This window comes from Manacus vitellinus, unplaced genomic scaffold, assembly GCF_001715985.3.
Source record: "Manacus vitellinus isolate BGI_N305 unplaced genomic scaffold, ASM171598v3 scaffold_38_pilon, whole genome shotgun sequence".
Lineage (NCBI taxonomy): Eukaryota > Metazoa > Chordata > Aves > Passeriformes > Pipridae > Manacus > Manacus vitellinus.
Window position 1 is genome coordinate 1,433,119 of NW_021940526.1, and position 16,703 is coordinate 1,449,821.

A 16,703-nucleotide genomic window follows, 5' to 3' on the forward strand; every position below is an offset into this window, starting at 1 on the left:
CGTGGGTAGAAAAACACATTAGATTTAGTCAACAAAAACTATGCTCCAATAGAAAACGTGTTAAGTTCTTCCAAACTAAGAGGAAAAAAGGACTGTCAGAACATCTCACTAGAGGGAGCTCCCAGCCAGGACATGAATATGCTCAGCTGGTGGAATGAACAAGGATGGCACAAACCTACCGCATCGGAAAATCAGCCCTGAAACTCAGTCACTGCTCAAATAGTCGAGGTTTTAAAGTCTAGTATAAAGTATCTTAATTTTTGAAATTGAGGTCTCAGGCATCCAATTACAGGAATCCCTGCAGCAATACCAAACAGCTTACAACCAGAGGGAGGAGAAAAACCTACACCTGGAAGAGTTTCTGTTATAAAAACCCCTTATATTTGCATTTTAAAACTACTTGTTAATGAAAGCAGAGCACACACATAGTAAAAATAGATACCAAAGCCCCATAGTATAAAGCAATACCTATGGCACAATAAAATGAGAAAACAGAAATCCAAGAAAGAACAAGTAAAAAGGATTGATGGCAGCAAGGCTCAAAGGCTCACACTGTTATAATAAAAGTTTGTTAAACAACTCAGATGACTTAACTTTTCCCCCCTCTAGTTCATAAAAACAAGTAACAGACTGAATTGAAAGAAAAAAAAAAGCTGAAAAATCGGAGAGTTTCATCATTTCTAGTCAGCTTTAGAATTCACAGCTGAAGGAAGTAAATTAATTTGAAGTTCAAAGAAGTCTGCCCACTCTCTCATCCCTACTACAACAGTTAGTAGTAGAGATGTGTATCCCCACACAAGGAAGGCTATTCTAACAGGATCTGGAAAGAACACTGGAAAAAGAACATGAGCAAGGGATAAGAGTCACAATGTGATTCCCAGGCAAGAGCCAGCCCTTCCACTCCCGAGAGAATCCTCAGCAAACACTGGACTGGGACACTGCTCCACTTTCCTTGGGTTACTTAAAAAAAAAAAAAAAAAAAAAAAAAAAAAAAAAAAAAGTTGAGCAAGCTTTAGGAGTGCATCTGACCACAGGGGAATGTGCAGCAACAACTCTGCTACACACTCTGTGCCTTTTCCCTTCAGTGTCTTTTTTTTTTAATTTAAAGCTTTGTTTTCACAGGTGTCCTGTACAGATTAAAAATGACAAGCTATTATCAATTACTAACCTCCCATCTAACACAGCTTTCTATTCCATTTGTTTCTGCACAGGCTTAAGAAATTTTAGAAAAGACAGATTGTAAGACCTGTTCTATTCCATGTCTGCTTCCACTCCTACTAAGCGTGGATGATTGTACAGGAAAGGCAATTGCTTATCTAAATCAAGATAAGCATTATTTCCATATGTTTCATCACCAGGGGGAAAGCATTCACAGATGCACTGTAGTACTTCAGATTTGTAGTACAGATTTGCTCTATCACTTCTTGGACTTAAACGAGATCAGAACCTGAGCACAAGGAGGAAACATCTGTTGCAGACAAATCACTTCCTACCCAGCCAAAAACGCAGCACAACATGCAAGTCAAAGGCACTTGATGATGAACACCAACACCTTCTCTCTGGCTGCACACTCTGCCAATATGGTGTGTTTCTGCTAATTACCAAGTGGCATAATTGGATTAGCCCAGGACTACAGCCAAGTACCAAACTCCTGAGGCAAACAGACACCATGAACCACAGAACGGATGAGGTTGGGTGGCACCTCCAGAGATTGTCAAGTCCAACCTCCCCACTCAAAGCAGAGTCACCCAGAGCCAGTCCCAGACAAATTTTGAATATCTTCAAAGACAGAGACTCCACAACCTCTCCAAGCAACCTGTTCCAGTGTTCAGCCACCCTCACACTGAGTGTGTGGTTTTGTTCCTAATGCTCAGAGAGAATTTCCTCTTCCAACTTGTGCCTCCTGCCCTTTCCCTGTGCAGCACTGAGAAGAGTTTGGAGCCATCTCCCTTACACCTTGCACTCTATGTTTATAAACACTGATCAGATCCCATCGGGGATGACTTTTCTTCAGGCTAAATCTGACCATCTTCCAGGTCAGGAGATCATCGTGTCTCCCATTCAAGGTTTTTCAGGAAGTATGAAATATCCCCCATCTGAGGAACAAGGGGCTACAACACACCCCTCTACAATTCCTGCAAAAAGCCTAGAACTCACTCACTTGGGCCAAGTTCAATGTAGTGATGTGGCCACCAGCAGCCCTCAAACAGGGTTCGAAGTATGAGCAGTGACGTTTTAGCCCCATGTTTGCATGGGAGTCACTGAAGACATTTACACATCACAGAGAGAAAGAGTGGGGTACCATGAGAACTGATCAAAGCAGCCAGTCAGACTGAACAACCCACACAGTGCTCATGCAAAATGCAATTTTCTTGTGTTACCAAGGTCTTGCCTAGTCCTTACAGTATTGTGTTCCAGCCTTTCCCTCAGTCTATCCCACACGGCTCTCTATATCCCCAAAAGACAAAGCTGAGAGGCAAGAAAACCCTTTTAGTCTGGGAGAAGAGGAAGTAGAAAGAAAGGAGGAGTTTGCCTTTTTTCTAAAGTTTTTGTAAACCAAGAGAAGACTTGGTATGGAATGCAAAAGTACCGAAGACCCAACTCTGAGAAAGGAGTAACAACAAATGAGGAGAACAAGAACAGGAACACATTCTCAGCTCTAATTTGTGATGCAACCTGGTCTGCAGGGACATGCAATTGTCAACTCATAAATCAAAGTCTTCTCACTTCAGCAGCATGCACAGTGACAGCAGAGACAAGACACAAGTAGGCTGAGGCCCTTGGGTATTTGTGTGTTTACTTGGAGAGTCAGCATCCAGCTGCTGTGGTTGCTTCTGATGGTTTGGGATTTCATGATTTAGGGTCCGTAGGAATGGCTGCTGGTTTAGCTGTGACCCAGAAGGAGCTGTGCTTTGTGTACTTGAAGACACTCATTCAATCGCTGTCTTGTTTGGTCAGTTCTTTACATGAACCTTCAGAGGGCTTCCAGACTTTGCAATGATATATTGGGATAAAAACGCTGGTGGATGCTGCATTTGCTAAGTTCTTGCCCAAGTCTGATTATCAGTGCCTCACTCCCAGTGTTACCAAGAATTTCAATACGCAGATGCTTCTTCCCAAATAGCAGCCTGAGTTACACAGTATATGGCCAGCCAAGGTCACATGGAGGCAAGAACTGCACTGTCTAAGACTCAGTTCCTACTTTATAACCTCCTTCTACTACTGAGAGTTTGTGATTAACAGTGGAAGCCCAAAAATGGAGAGACAAACATATTACATTGCTTTAGACCCCTGTTCATTGCTCCATGAATATGTTGATACTTGTCTATAAAGCTGGAAGACTAGGGGTGATGTCACTTCACAGACAAGTCAGATCACCTTCACTGCAAGAGCTGTGCCTTGCAGTATCACAGCATTCCTACAACTATTCCTGGAGTGTTCAAATCCACCCACCATCTCTTGGGATAACTATGAGCCTCCATCCAAAACACACTACCAGCAGTGCAGCTTTAGAACCTGGGAAAAAAATGACCTTTCATGAACAGCCAGGTGTTTGGTCTTCAGCAGTACCTATTTCATTTACCAAAACATGAAAACCCTCATACAGCATTAAGCAGGATTAAAATAAGTTTATAGTGGGAAACCACAAATTCATTAGCTTTCATTCATTAGCTCACTAAGCAGTCAGACAATTTATATTCTACATTTTCTGCTTTTTTAATTCCCTACACCATTGCTAAGCAACAACTTCTCTAGCTGAGCATTACAGGCTTTTGTAGTAGTTGCAGTGGAGCTCGGAAATAAAATGTTACTACCAGAAAACTATGCAAAACTACAGCAAAACCATCAGTAAACATTTCATGGCATTGTCATTCATGAGCCTCTCTGCATGAATGACAACTCTTTATCAGGTGGGAGTAGGAACTTTAGTACCAGAGGCAGGTAGGTAAGTTCTTATGCAAGTGCAAAAGATGTTTCCTACATGAAGACATTAGGCTTGATGGTAACACGTACCTTGCAGTATCTCCCTTTCCCTGCTCCCTGAGATACCACGTGTGATTTGCTACCCTAAGGAACAGCTGAACTTCAATTTAAACAGCAAGGGGCAGAGGATACATGCAATATTTGAAGAGAACTCTACCATTATTATCATTAGTCATACTTGCTTAATTTAAGGACTTGAAAAATGGAAATGAATACAAACTCACAAGCAGTTACAAACTCACTAGCAGTTAGTAGAAAGATTTAGCTCTATCTTCTTCTGCATGTCTACATAACACGCACTACATCAGTAGGTGAGCAGCAGAGGACCTTATTCACACAGAAAAGATTACACTGAGCACATGAGAATAAACCCAGTGCAGGATGAACTTCAACTGCAAGTCAAACCTGTGGGGTAAATGGAAAACACAGAACTCAGAACACCTCTACAGCCTAACTATCCATACCAAAAGAGACCATCAGAAAGGCCCACCACTGCATAAACGAGCCTCTGGAAAAGCAAAGCGCGGGATAAAGCAGGGAAATGTTGTAAAGCAAGACAGAGGTACGATCAGTTTTACCCTTTTTTAGCATCTGCATTAGAGATGGATCAAGTCCTTTGGACAGGAGGCTCTTGGTAAACTCTAGAACAACCTTTTCTGACACAGTGTTTGACCACCAACTGAGATGCTCTCAGTGCAAAGGTGCTTGCAGAGAACCACTCTCAGAAATAAATGTATTGGCTACATCAGCACAAGGCTGAGAGGCTTCATTTTGCAAGATGTGCATTCTATAGCATCCCATCTCCCAAAACAAAACCATCTGGAAGCTTTGGTAAAGACCCTTGTGACACACTTCTGCAGAAATGCCAAGTCAACATACAACAGCTGCAAGTCTCAGGACGTTTTCTGTGCACAAACATTATGCTTCCCTTTCACACCCCACACTGACGTGCAAAATAATTCTTAGTGAAATGGAGCCACACAGAAAAGAATCACACAGAAAAGGCTGTGCAAAATCCAAGTTTACCTTTCAACTGGATTGTTAAGCCTTCTCTACAGCACAAAAGAGCATTTTCTGGGCATCGTAACAAATGCATCTGCACACAGCACTTCCTACAGGGATGAGGAATTCTGTCTCAACTGGGTTTTCCAAGAGAAAGCCACGTATCACTTCACAGAGTAAGTACTACCATTTAATGGTTGGACTGAATGACCTTAAAGGTCTTTTGCAACCTTAATGATTCTGTGATTCTTCCCCACAACCTACTCAGACGTCAGTTGGCTTGTTAGAGACATTTCTACGTGCTGAGCAGTTCAGCTCTAGTGAATCGAAAAAGGAAGACCAGGCTTATCTGGATTCCAGTGATTGGGTTTTTAACACGTGCAATCAAGTGTCTAACTGTGCGTGAAGCAAACGCAACTATCCATGAAAGTTGGTTAATATGATCCTAACAGAGCTCAGTGAGCTCAAACTGCATCAGTGATCCCCCAACCTCACCGAGGGAGGTAAGGCAGAATCCTTACCCAGTTTGAGTGTGAGGTTCATTTTCAAACTCAACGCAAGACTCCCACACCCAAAGAGCAGCAGCTGAGTAGCCCACCCTGTGTGATCATAATTATCATTAGTCCCAGGCAGCAAATCCTAGTTGAGGCAACAGCTCAGCACCTTCATAAATGTCTGTCACACCTAAGCTACAGCAAATTAAACCAATCCACACCAGTCTCTTATTGTCTTATCAAAAGAGGCTCCCATCTTCTGTAGGAGGACATCAGCTTTTTTCACCTACACTTGAAAATATCCAAAAGTCACATAGCCAGACAACAAGTCTACATAGTAAGCCATGACAGGGGTACAATTTAACAGCTTGATTTTGGACTCAACCTAATCACAGGCACATGGCTTCTAAGCAGGCTGGCACATTGGCTCACATCTGTCTGCACAGGACTGTGAGGACATATGCCACAATCCATCATAAATTATAGACTGGGGCATTAGCCAAGCCAACACACTGAGCAAAGCTGGATGACTTACTGAAACTGCCTCTGCAGAGCATTAATTTGGGGGTTTGATCTTGCAATCCCCCACACTCTGAAGAAGCTCATCCTTTATACGTAAAAAGGGGAGCGGAGAAAATGATGATCAAAGAGAAGACATGAGCCAAAGTCCATAACCTGTTACTTTTCCCCTGCATGTATTACACTACCTCGCTCAAAAAGCTACTATTATTCTGCTTTATCTTAGTAGTCTTGAACACCAGACGAGTCAGCCACCAAAATATTCCAGGCTGGAACCTACAGTTTTTCTCAGTCATTCCTGAGGAACAGCACATCCCGACTTGCAGCATCAGTGCTGCTAAAGCCACCCTCCCTCACACCCTGAGCGAGCAGAGCCTGCCAGCTCACAGCACCCTGCATCATCTCCACTTTCTAACTCTGCTCAGTACTTCCCCAGGGACCTCTGCACAAAACTTCAGTGCGCAGAGATGTTCAGCAGCTACAGAAAAAAAGGATTGTATCTCATATTGCATGAGACAGAAGTAAGTTTGGAAATTATTAATCTGGTCAAGACTCGTGTCACCAGTAATTAAACTTTGGAAATACTCTTTCTGGCAAAGACATGCCTGACTTCCCCTTGCACTTCCACCTGCTACTGCTCTCTGAAACCCACCGAGAGCTTGCAGAGCCTCAGTAAGGACACCAATTTATTGTTGAGAGCAGCATCCTTTCCTCCAGTTAACTCTTGCCCCTCAAGGAGCTGTCTGCCACTGCAGATAAGAGGGTTTTCTCAGCTGCCTTCAGAAGGGCCACAAAATGATAACTCAATCCAGGACCTGTATGAGCTTATTGCTCTGTGGAAGTTAACTTGTCAAAAAAAAAAAAAAAAATCACCAAGCATCAGCTTAAAGAGAAATCACTGCCTTAATTACAAAGACAAGTGCTATTACTTTCTTGAAAAGAGGATTAGCCACACTGGATTTTGTGTTTTTAATCTATGTAAACAGATCTGAACTTTTACTTTGTAATAATCATCTCACATTTGCTGAAAGATTTTTTTTAGTTCTTCCTCAAAACACTTTAAAAAAAATGTAGCACAAGCATCACCTCTTTGACAGCTAATCCATCCTATAAAGGTTATATGCCTGCAGCTCACCAGGGAATTATAAAGTCAACTGATTATATATTCATTCTTTCTGTTTACTGTAGTTTTTCCCCACCCCTTGCACTAAGCATACTCATTTATCCACTTATATCAGGGTTATCACTAATTAAGGAGGAATATTTGCCTCTAAAACCAAACCAACACACACACACACACACACACAGATTATTGCTCTCAAGCAATAAGTAAACTTGCATCTGAAGAAGACAGAAAAGTGTGTGGGGCCAGCAAATCACATGGTCAGATTTGTACCACTCTGCAGCTCTGCATCTGTTCAGGACACGTCCCCAAAGGGCAGCCAAGAGCCTGGGTGAAGCAGAGCACACACAGGGCTCTGGTTACTCCCTTAGATATGGGTTGCAGCCAAACAAAAACCACCTCAGCCTTAAAGTCACCCCACATCATGCACACAGACTCCTGGACACCTCCAGAACAGACTGAGAAGCTCCCAACATGGTTTGCTGTTGTTACCCCTCCAATTCCTTTGCTCCTTCCTTAATATATATGGACAGAGAGCAGAAATGAGCAAACAGATTTACAGGCACTTCCACAAAAAGTACATCGTTTTCCAAGTATTCCAAATACTCCATTGCCAGGATCTTCACACAATTCACACAAACCACAGCTGTTGCTCTTTGGGGGGTGCTCCCTCAGCTATTACACACAGCAATTAATAAGCAGAGATCTCCACATGCATCTCAGTGACACAGCTTTCTAACCTTTAACACACCAGTCTTGGAGAGACCTTGTGATAAGACACTCAGTGGGAGTAACAGTGGTATGACTACACGAAGAGTAAGGACAAAACCAAATACAGCAGGAGTTTAGGCAAAGCTGGAATTCACACTCTGCCTCAAGTAACAGCAGAGATCCTGAATGGTGGCACACAAGTTATTGCTGTTTTCTATGTGAGCTCAGCAGAAAAACTGCTGCACTGTGAACTTCACCAGACCAAGAGTTTCAGTAGCAAAAGCACCATTTTCTTTGACAGATAGAAAGCATCACACTGAGCTCTCTTGATTTACTTTCCTCCTTGTCACTCAGCAAAAACATGTTATAAAGACAGTTGCTAAAGTCACTGTAAGAAAAAAAAAAGAACACACACAGTGCAAGCGGATGGACTTGGGTTCTTGCTGGGGGGATGGTCTTGAAACACACTGGTTTGACACAGCTATTACAGACATTGTCATAACTTGCCCAACAGTCAATCTTCATGTTCTAGTTGAGCACAATTTCTTCTTCTGTGTAAGTCACTGGAAATAATGAGTGGTTTAGAGAGATGTTATTTCTCACTTGCAGACATCCTGGCTGAGTAGTAGTAGTGGTGTCACTTGCCAAGGTCAGTTTGATAATATTCACCTGGATTCCTATTTCCTGCAGGACAGATATCCACACCAAACAGGGCCACAAGCAGCTATTATGTTATGTTACCTGTGCTTAGTTACCCATCTCAAGAAATGCTGGTCACGGCTCAGTATAACCACACATTTTCCTTCCACCAGGAAGCATTTCGAGTGGCTCACCCTGATACTTTGTCTCTGTAATCTTGTGTCAACCCACTGTGAATATTTAGAAAGCTACACATTCACAGTGCAAAGATGCTTTTGTTAAATCCAAAGCAAATTATTATACATAAACCCCTCAGTGTTAAAGTAGATTAATTTGAATATACTTTGAACCATATCATTTTCTTTAAAAAAATAGCAGATTAAAAAGATACAGAAGCTGCCAAAACATCTAAACATATTTCAAGACTTGCTTAAAAAAAGAGGACTGCAGACCTTTTATTCATTACATCTTAAACAAAAATTAAAAACTTAGTTACTGTGTCCTTCCCTTTTAACTTCATCCAATCAAAATCAGGTCTTACCATTAGCAAAGACCTTTAAACCACCACCTGAATTTGCTGTTTTCTTGGCAACACTGCCATACAAATGAATTCCAGAGGCTGTGAGAATCAGCAGGACTCTCAGCTGCCTGGAGTTCAACTATATAAAATTTATTCCATTTTCTGAATTGCCCAATTAATGCAACAAACTGTTTTTCTACAAGTGGCACACAAAACTCAGCGAAAACAAAATTACCAAGACCCTGATTTTCTCAAAAAGCTTTCAAGAAAAAGTTTTCTGAAGTCATCTCTGCAGAGAATCTTTGGCAATTACTGTGTACCCAACAAAAAGCTAATATATGTATTTAACTTCTAAAACCACTCTAGCCATGAGTCTACATTGGTGGTGTTTTAGTCACTGAGCAACATTAGCTCCTGTTGCTGTACAGAATGAGTGCCCAGCATAAAGTGGTGGGGAATAAATATCATTGAAACAAAGGGATATAAATTCCAAAGCTTCAGAAAACAAGTCCATTATTCACATGTTGTCAGGAAGGGACTCTGCTTCAAAGTACGTAAGAAAACAGATGAGATGCCTGCATTTGCTGCATCTGAAGGATAAGAAGTGGGAAGAATGATGGATTTCAGTATATTCATACTATCCAGCCCTCTACAAACTCATTCTTTGTTTGCAAAGAGGGTAACTGCTTATTTCTTTAATAAATGCAGTTAAAACAAAGAAAGCTTATGTTTACAGAACATAAAGAACAAAACTTTTGCCCCTCTACCATCCCCTGTGACATTAAAGAGGGACACTTTTCACTAAGTCTCCCTTTTCCTTCCACTGCTGTGTTACAACAGCTGATCTCCGAGATCCACTTGTGTCTCCTGGCACACCCAAAATCCAGGGATTCTGACAGCACAGGCCTTCTGGAAATACCCACACCAGCTTGCTTCCCTCAGCCCAGAGCAGAGGGCACCAGGCTTAGTCTCTACATTCCACAGTGCACCACTCTCCTCCCATAAAGAAGAATTAGCACAAACATGGACTGAATTCCATGCCAAAACACACACCAACTTATGGCTACTTCTGTCCATATGAGGACACCTGCAAAACAATGTGGGGTTTTGTTTTAGTCACAGAAGAGCATTTTAACACAGACACTGCTGCTTTCAACTCCCAAATGCTTTCAAACACCTTTGCTGCTATAAGAGACAAAGCCCTTGTCAGCTGCCATTCAGAACTCCCCAACTCTGCTCCTCAGAAAGCTTTACAGAGTTACACATCCTTCTGTTACTCAGTTACAAAGACCTCCAGCCTTGCCAAAACACAAACCTACTCCAAGTTTTACCAGTTTTCTTCAGAATTTAGTTCTGAACACAACTTCCCATCAAAGGGTGAAGCAGGAGGCATGAGGAAAAACCCTTCTTCCACAAACTACAGTATGTTCTCCAAACGTGTCAACAAAGAGCAGTGAGGTTGGTTCCCTCCCAACATGAACCTTTTAAGTCATTTCAGTTTGAGCAGTTCCACACACAGACTTTTCAATAATCTTCTGTTAAACTTCCACATGACAAAAACATGTGCCTACCTGGAATCTCCCAACACCCCCCAGCAAGTCATTCACATTTAAAAATGGGCACCATGAAGGTTTTATGCTGTTCCTAACAGCCAGTACACAAATCTGTGCAGTACTGAACTGTCTTAATCTCCAGCTGAGTACTGAGTATCTACAGGGACTATTGCCAGCCCAGATGCTCTGCCTTTCTCCTGCAGCTTCTTACTACAGCAGCTGATTGATTGCTCCTGCTTCACTTGATTTGTTCTTGGTTGCTTTCTTGATTTCTCCTCATCACTCTTCCTGAGCAGCCACTCCATGCTTTACTAATCAATCTGTCATTTTTTCACTGTTTGGAAGTAAATGGTAAAGAATTTTTTCCACATTCCCCATCAGTTGCTGTTTTGGCCTGACAAGTAATATAGAGGATTTTCTTTTTTTTCCTCTTCTTCAGTTTGCCAGTACAAGCAGCCACATTTCAATAAAAGAAAATACGAGAAGTTGGGCATGGCACTGTCAAGTCATCACCAATTGCATCACACCTGGGGCCTCACTTCTCTCCAGACCCTCACTCAGGCTGTACCTGTTGCCCTCTGTATGTCCCAGTACACAGAGCAGAAGTCCCCATCAGCAAGATTGAAATTCTAGTTTTTCTGTATTTCAGCTCAAAAAAATAGTTCTTGCAAACTCTCAATACCTTCAAGTGGGGTCAACATTTAAGGGAAGCTTGAAACACATGCAATAAGTCACATTAATACACGTATTTCTTCTAATTGTATTGATCAGTTGGAATGTGGAAGCATTTCAGCAGCCCAGCTTTCCAGAAGTTCCCTATTTCACATGGCTTATTTACAACAAATACATCAAAGAAAACAAGTGACTACGGCTATTTCCTCCTGAATGTACTGTATAACAAAAGCTTCCAGTAGCAGAGAAGTGTTTCAGCACAACTTTTGCCTTCCAGCATTTTTTTTGCAGTGCACTGAGTACTAACAGAGAGAAGGCAAGAGCGGCTACAAGAAAATAAATTCACCACTGCCATGATTCAATACCCACATATTAGACAGTGACATTTTGCTTCTGTGAAGTCTAACACCAATCACAACGTAAATCCACACCTTGTCACCTTCAGCAGCCCAAGTAATACAAGACCTGAGAATTTCAGCACTTTATAGGGAATGTGAGAGTAGCTGCAATGAAAACATAGTTTGGGCTAGTAGGGATAAAGAGTCTCCCAGTTAAACCCCACGACATACTGCATATTCCCACATACCACAGGCCTCTGAAATGAACTCAGAGGAAGCCCGGTAACAGTTTTTATTTTTATGCAGCCTTTGATTTCTAGATGGACAAGCTTCCTGATGCTGTAAGATATAAAAGGGAGAAAGAGGTCTATAGGTACTGATGTAACTCAGCTACTCAGCAGCACTGAAGAGCTCAGCAACCTCTGACATATTTTCACTGCAAAAGTCATTCCAGGTGCTTTTAGGAGCAGACAAGAGCTTTAGCTGTTTATGACAAGGACATCTGCAGATCTGTCAGCTCCTCCAGATTGTGCTAAAATAAGTGCTACAGCCTTCCCATTTTATTAAAAACAGCTGATTAGCTCCAGGCCTCATGTCACCTGGATTATTTACCACAAAGACCACATTCACCTGCAGCCACAAGACAACTCTACACACCTGTTCACAGGCCAGTCTTTGCTCTTAGTGATAACAAAAAGGTCTGAAAACCAGTCCTATACCTGCAGAAGCAGGAAACACTTTAGGTCTCCTAGTTAAATGCTCCTCCAAAAAAAACACAGGCTTCAGCCAAACAGGATAACAAGGCACAGGAAGAAAAGAGGAGGAGGTAACCAGCTCAGAAGTCATCCCTATCCTTCCACATCCTTGGGTGGATGAAAGGGAAGTAGACAAAGAACGAAGCACTGTTTCAGAATTACTTACAGAGGACAGAACTCTCTAAGGGAATAGGATTCTCATTTCTGGTCAGTCATCACCACAAGTATTTAGACAACTCTCCTGGTGATCACAACCACGATAAGGCTGCACGCACTTAGAGAGTGGGAGTTAATCCAGGCCAGGCCTGGATTAATCCTCAGCCTAAGAGAGCAGGCAGGACCAAAGGTAAGACAGGCTTCAAACCCAATCTCCTCCCATTCCTGGACTTTTAGAAAACGACATCGCTTGTGCACTTCCCCTCTGCTTTTCAGTCACCTACAACACTGTTTTGCCCAGACTTCCCAGATCATTATGCTCACTGAGTTGCAAAGACAAAGCTACTTAGGCACAGCTGACTGGAGTATCTGGAAAGTAAGCCTCCTGCAGAGAACAGCTATTTTATACACTTAAGGGTTATTGACTCCACCTGAGGATACCTGTAGAGTTAGGGGACACCAATGAGCCTTTAAGAAATTTTGTTGTTTTTTCTTTCCCCCTTCCCTCATTTTAGACTGTCACTGCTCCTAACATGGGTTCTAAGTCTCGGCCTTCCAAAAGTAACTTCAGATTGAGCAAATAGAGTGGTCTGCATTTCAAGACTTCCCCATTTTACTTACCATCACTTTCACTCTTGCTTTTTAAGTCTTCCATCCACGTTGGAATAGCTTTCAATGCAACGTAGTCCCCCGAGTACTCCTTGCGTCTTTCTTCCAAGGTCATCTTCAGCAGACGCTCTGTTTGGGTGGGGGGAAGAGACATGAAAAAAGTTGTGCAAACTTCCACATGAGCCAAGCAGTGACCAGTGCAGTGCCCCTGGTGCACTGAAATGCTACGGGAGCAAACATTCTGTTACCTTCTAGGTGGTGAGAAAGGCACGTTTATTCTCTGCAGAGACTTTCATTTGAGTATTAATAGGACACACTTGTTACCACACTAAAACACAAAGGGATGGTTGTTTTTGTTTCCTCCTGAGACAGTCACTATCTCTTTTTTCAGACATTTAGTGAAAGTTAAAGCCTCAAAGAGTGTACAACTACAATGGCTACTGCCAGCTTCACTCTTCTTCAGACCTTTCTATAAATGGACGTTGTACAGCAAGGAAAAAAAAACACCCCAGTGACCAAACACTGCAAACACCCCCATGACCCAGCACTTGAGCTGATTTTTGCAGACACATCCTCATCTCCCTCCCCACATCAATGATCAGTATTAGCTCAGCACAAGTTGCAGAGCTTTTCCTCTCCCAAAAGGAAAGGGGGAAAAAAACCAAAAAAAAAACAGTAGAGCACACCATAACACCCATATGCTACTGAAGCTTCTGATCTGTTTTTACAAGTGGCACTATTACTACTACAACCACACTAACAGTTTTTTTGACACTTTAATCACTAATAAATCCTCTTTGAAGACTCAAGAGTTTTTAGGAGTGGAGGGGAAGGCGAAACCCATGTTGTTTGCCTTTGTCATAAAGGGCTAGATGGACTTGAAAAGAACATTTTCTTCTCAAGCAGAAGAGGCGGCGAAAGAGCTGGACATGGAAACTGCTTCTCAGATGAAACAGTAAAAAAATAAGAAAGAAAATCACTTGCACTGTGGAGTTTTTGGTTGTGGTGGTTTTCTTTTTTTAAATAAAGTTTCCTAATTACGGAGGCTGCAATCAGCACAGTCTAATAACCAAAGGCAACTTTGGAGCACAGGTTCCTTTAACAAAATAAGTTCACTTTGCTGTTTTTGACAGCCCTACCAATTTATTCAGTTGACAAAAACATTTCTCTCTGTTATGCAGGCTGGGTATGCCTTAATTGGATATTTACATCTGCCAAAGTAGAACTGATGTGACCAGGGTCACCATCAAGCACAACAGATATGCACTTAAATCCATTACCTGAGCTTCAAGCATAAAGAACTCCAAGTATTTGATGTGAACACTGGAAGTGCTACAGGAAGGCAGACCCAAGAGAGCGAGTGCCTCTGTGTGTCACGTTTGAGGGACTGACAAGCAGAGCACTTCTGGGTGCCTTTTGCTGAAGAGGTGATAGAGCCAGTCCTGTACCTTCAAAACACAAGTTGCTCTCTACAGAAAGGTTTTATAGAACTTTGCTCCCATGAGTCAGCAGTGAGAACTTAAACTGAGACTTAATTATACACAAACCTCCCAGAAGATGCTCCCAACAGCCTTCGCTGCAAGTGCAGTTTTCTGCTTGCAGCAGAAACTTGGGAAGTTTGCAGGCAGCCCAGTCCTGTGTCTAAGGCTCTGAAATCAACTCCAGTCCTGCTCCTGCTCCGTTCCAGCTGTCCTCAAGCAAGACCTCCCCTGGGAGGATGTGGACCAACCCTTAATTACCAAGAAAGTAATTAAGACAAGCAAGTGTATTGTCAGTGGGTTTGAACTCAATATTTAGCAATTGGTGCTTTTTTCTTTTCAAGAGGTGCTTCAGAATATAAAAGGTTGAGAGCAACTGCACTCAGAGCTTCATGGGAAGAGCAGAACCAGCAAGCACAGACAGCTTTGCAGGGGTTCAGGAGTACCTGTGAGAGGTGAAGGCAGTCCTAACCAAAGATTTGATTTCCAAAGTACAGTCTGGGTAGGAAGGAAAGAAGTTGGGCTTCTCTAATTTTCCTCTCTAGTAAAGAAGGTACTTGGCAAGTCCCACAGGACTACAAGCTGAAGAGTAATGCCAGCAGCGAGTAGAGAACTTTTTTCTGCCCTCATCATTCAAATACCCAGGCCCAGCACCATCAGCATCATGCTGGAAAGCAATTACTGGAGCAGAAGACTGGCAAACACTGTTCATTCACACTAGGCAAAGACACAGTGAATTCTGGCCAGCCAGCACTCAGACCTGCTTCCTGCAGGGGAAAACCTCACCAGCAGTGGGGAGCTCTGGTTTGCATCCCTAAACATCACCTGATGGAGACCACCATCCTCACAGCTGACTGAGACAAGGAAAACGTGTCAGCTGCTCCGGTTTCCAGCTTACCCTCCAGCCTCTCCACTCAGCCTCCTCACCAAGGGTCTGGGTTTACTTGCCAGGCTATGAACTCACACAGACAGCAGCAGAGCTGGAAGAGACAAGTGGGAGTAATGGGAACACTCACCAGAGCCTGTCAGAAACCTCTCCCCATCTGTCCCCCGGCACAAAACCAGCGTTTTCTGAAGGTAACACCATGCAATATTAAAGGGAAGTCAGTTATAGCTGACCCCACATAAACAATGCCTCAGAAGATTTATCTGTATCTTTGTTGAAAACTGAAACTTTTGTCTGGTAGAAATTTGTCGCCTTACTTTTTACTACAGAAACATGGACTGCAAGACAGTTTTGAAAGAAAAAAGCATGGAACAAAAGTCACTTCATCTGAGAAGAGTTTGACAGGAGCAATTAACCTGCAGAGAGATCAGTTCATTTGTGTTTTAACAATTTTTCCTTACAAATGTACACTTGATTTCCGCCACAGACAAGAAGCACGAATCCTATCCATTGCACTGGTCTTCTGCCTTCTTAGCTTGAAACACACACAGAGTCACAGGGGTGACGAAAGAGAACGTAAAATATGAACCGCTGGTATTTTTTTCATCCTCTCCTCGTGTATTACTACACTATTTGTAAACACACCAGGCAAGAAGCTTTCCTCCTAGCAGATATAAATATCACACTTCCACTGGGTGATTATTTTTTTTCTTAATTTCTACGTTGCTCTCCACAGGATTGATATAAAATACCAAAACAGCGAGGTCTGCATCAAACGCTTGGCCCACAGTTTTCGTGCTCTGGAGTTTGACTTTGGGGAGGGATTTTTAAACTGAGAATACACGGGTAGGGGTCCTTAAAAAAAGATAAAAGGAGTAAATAGTTGGAATCGGGGAGGGGGGGTGTGCTTTGACAGCCTCATACCCCGAACACTTCACCCCGGCTGACGGACACTAGAAGCTGAACTGAAGCACAGTACACCAGCAATTCAAATAAACCACATTTTGCCTCGGAAAACGAACGCGTTAAAAGGAGGAAAGGCACGTTTTGAGGGCATGTGCCCAACTTTCCGGCCTGGAACGCTCCCACAAGGTGACTCGGAGGCGGGAAGCCCTCAGGAGAGGGGCTGTTTACCGCCCGCCCGCCCTCGCTCCCCTCAGCCCCGGGGCTCCGCTCCTCACGGGTCCCACCGAGCTGGGGGGGAACACCCCAATTCCCGCACACCCGAGCTGCCGTGAGGCCGGCGGGGCGTGCAATTTTGGGG

The 16,703-nt window shown here is 42.9% G+C and overlaps 1 protein-coding gene across 3 annotated transcripts in view; it reads right to left on the bottom strand.

Moving 5' to 3' along the window:
* The window catches only part of MACROD2 (mono-ADP ribosylhydrolase 2), an 836,463-nt gene extending 823,259 nt beyond the window's left edge, over nucleotides 1–13,204 (bottom strand). For all 3 annotated transcript variants that reach the window (XM_029961674.1, XM_029961673.1, XM_029961672.1), the window contains exon 1: nucleotides 13,088–13,204. In XM_029961674.1, coding sequence (XP_029817534.1) covers nucleotides 13,088–13,190 — 103 coding nt within the window. In that variant the 5' untranslated portion in view covers nucleotides 13,191–13,204. The remainder of the gene's footprint in view (nucleotides 1–13,087) is intronic.
* Nucleotides 13,205–16,703: the final 3,499 nt, after the last annotated feature.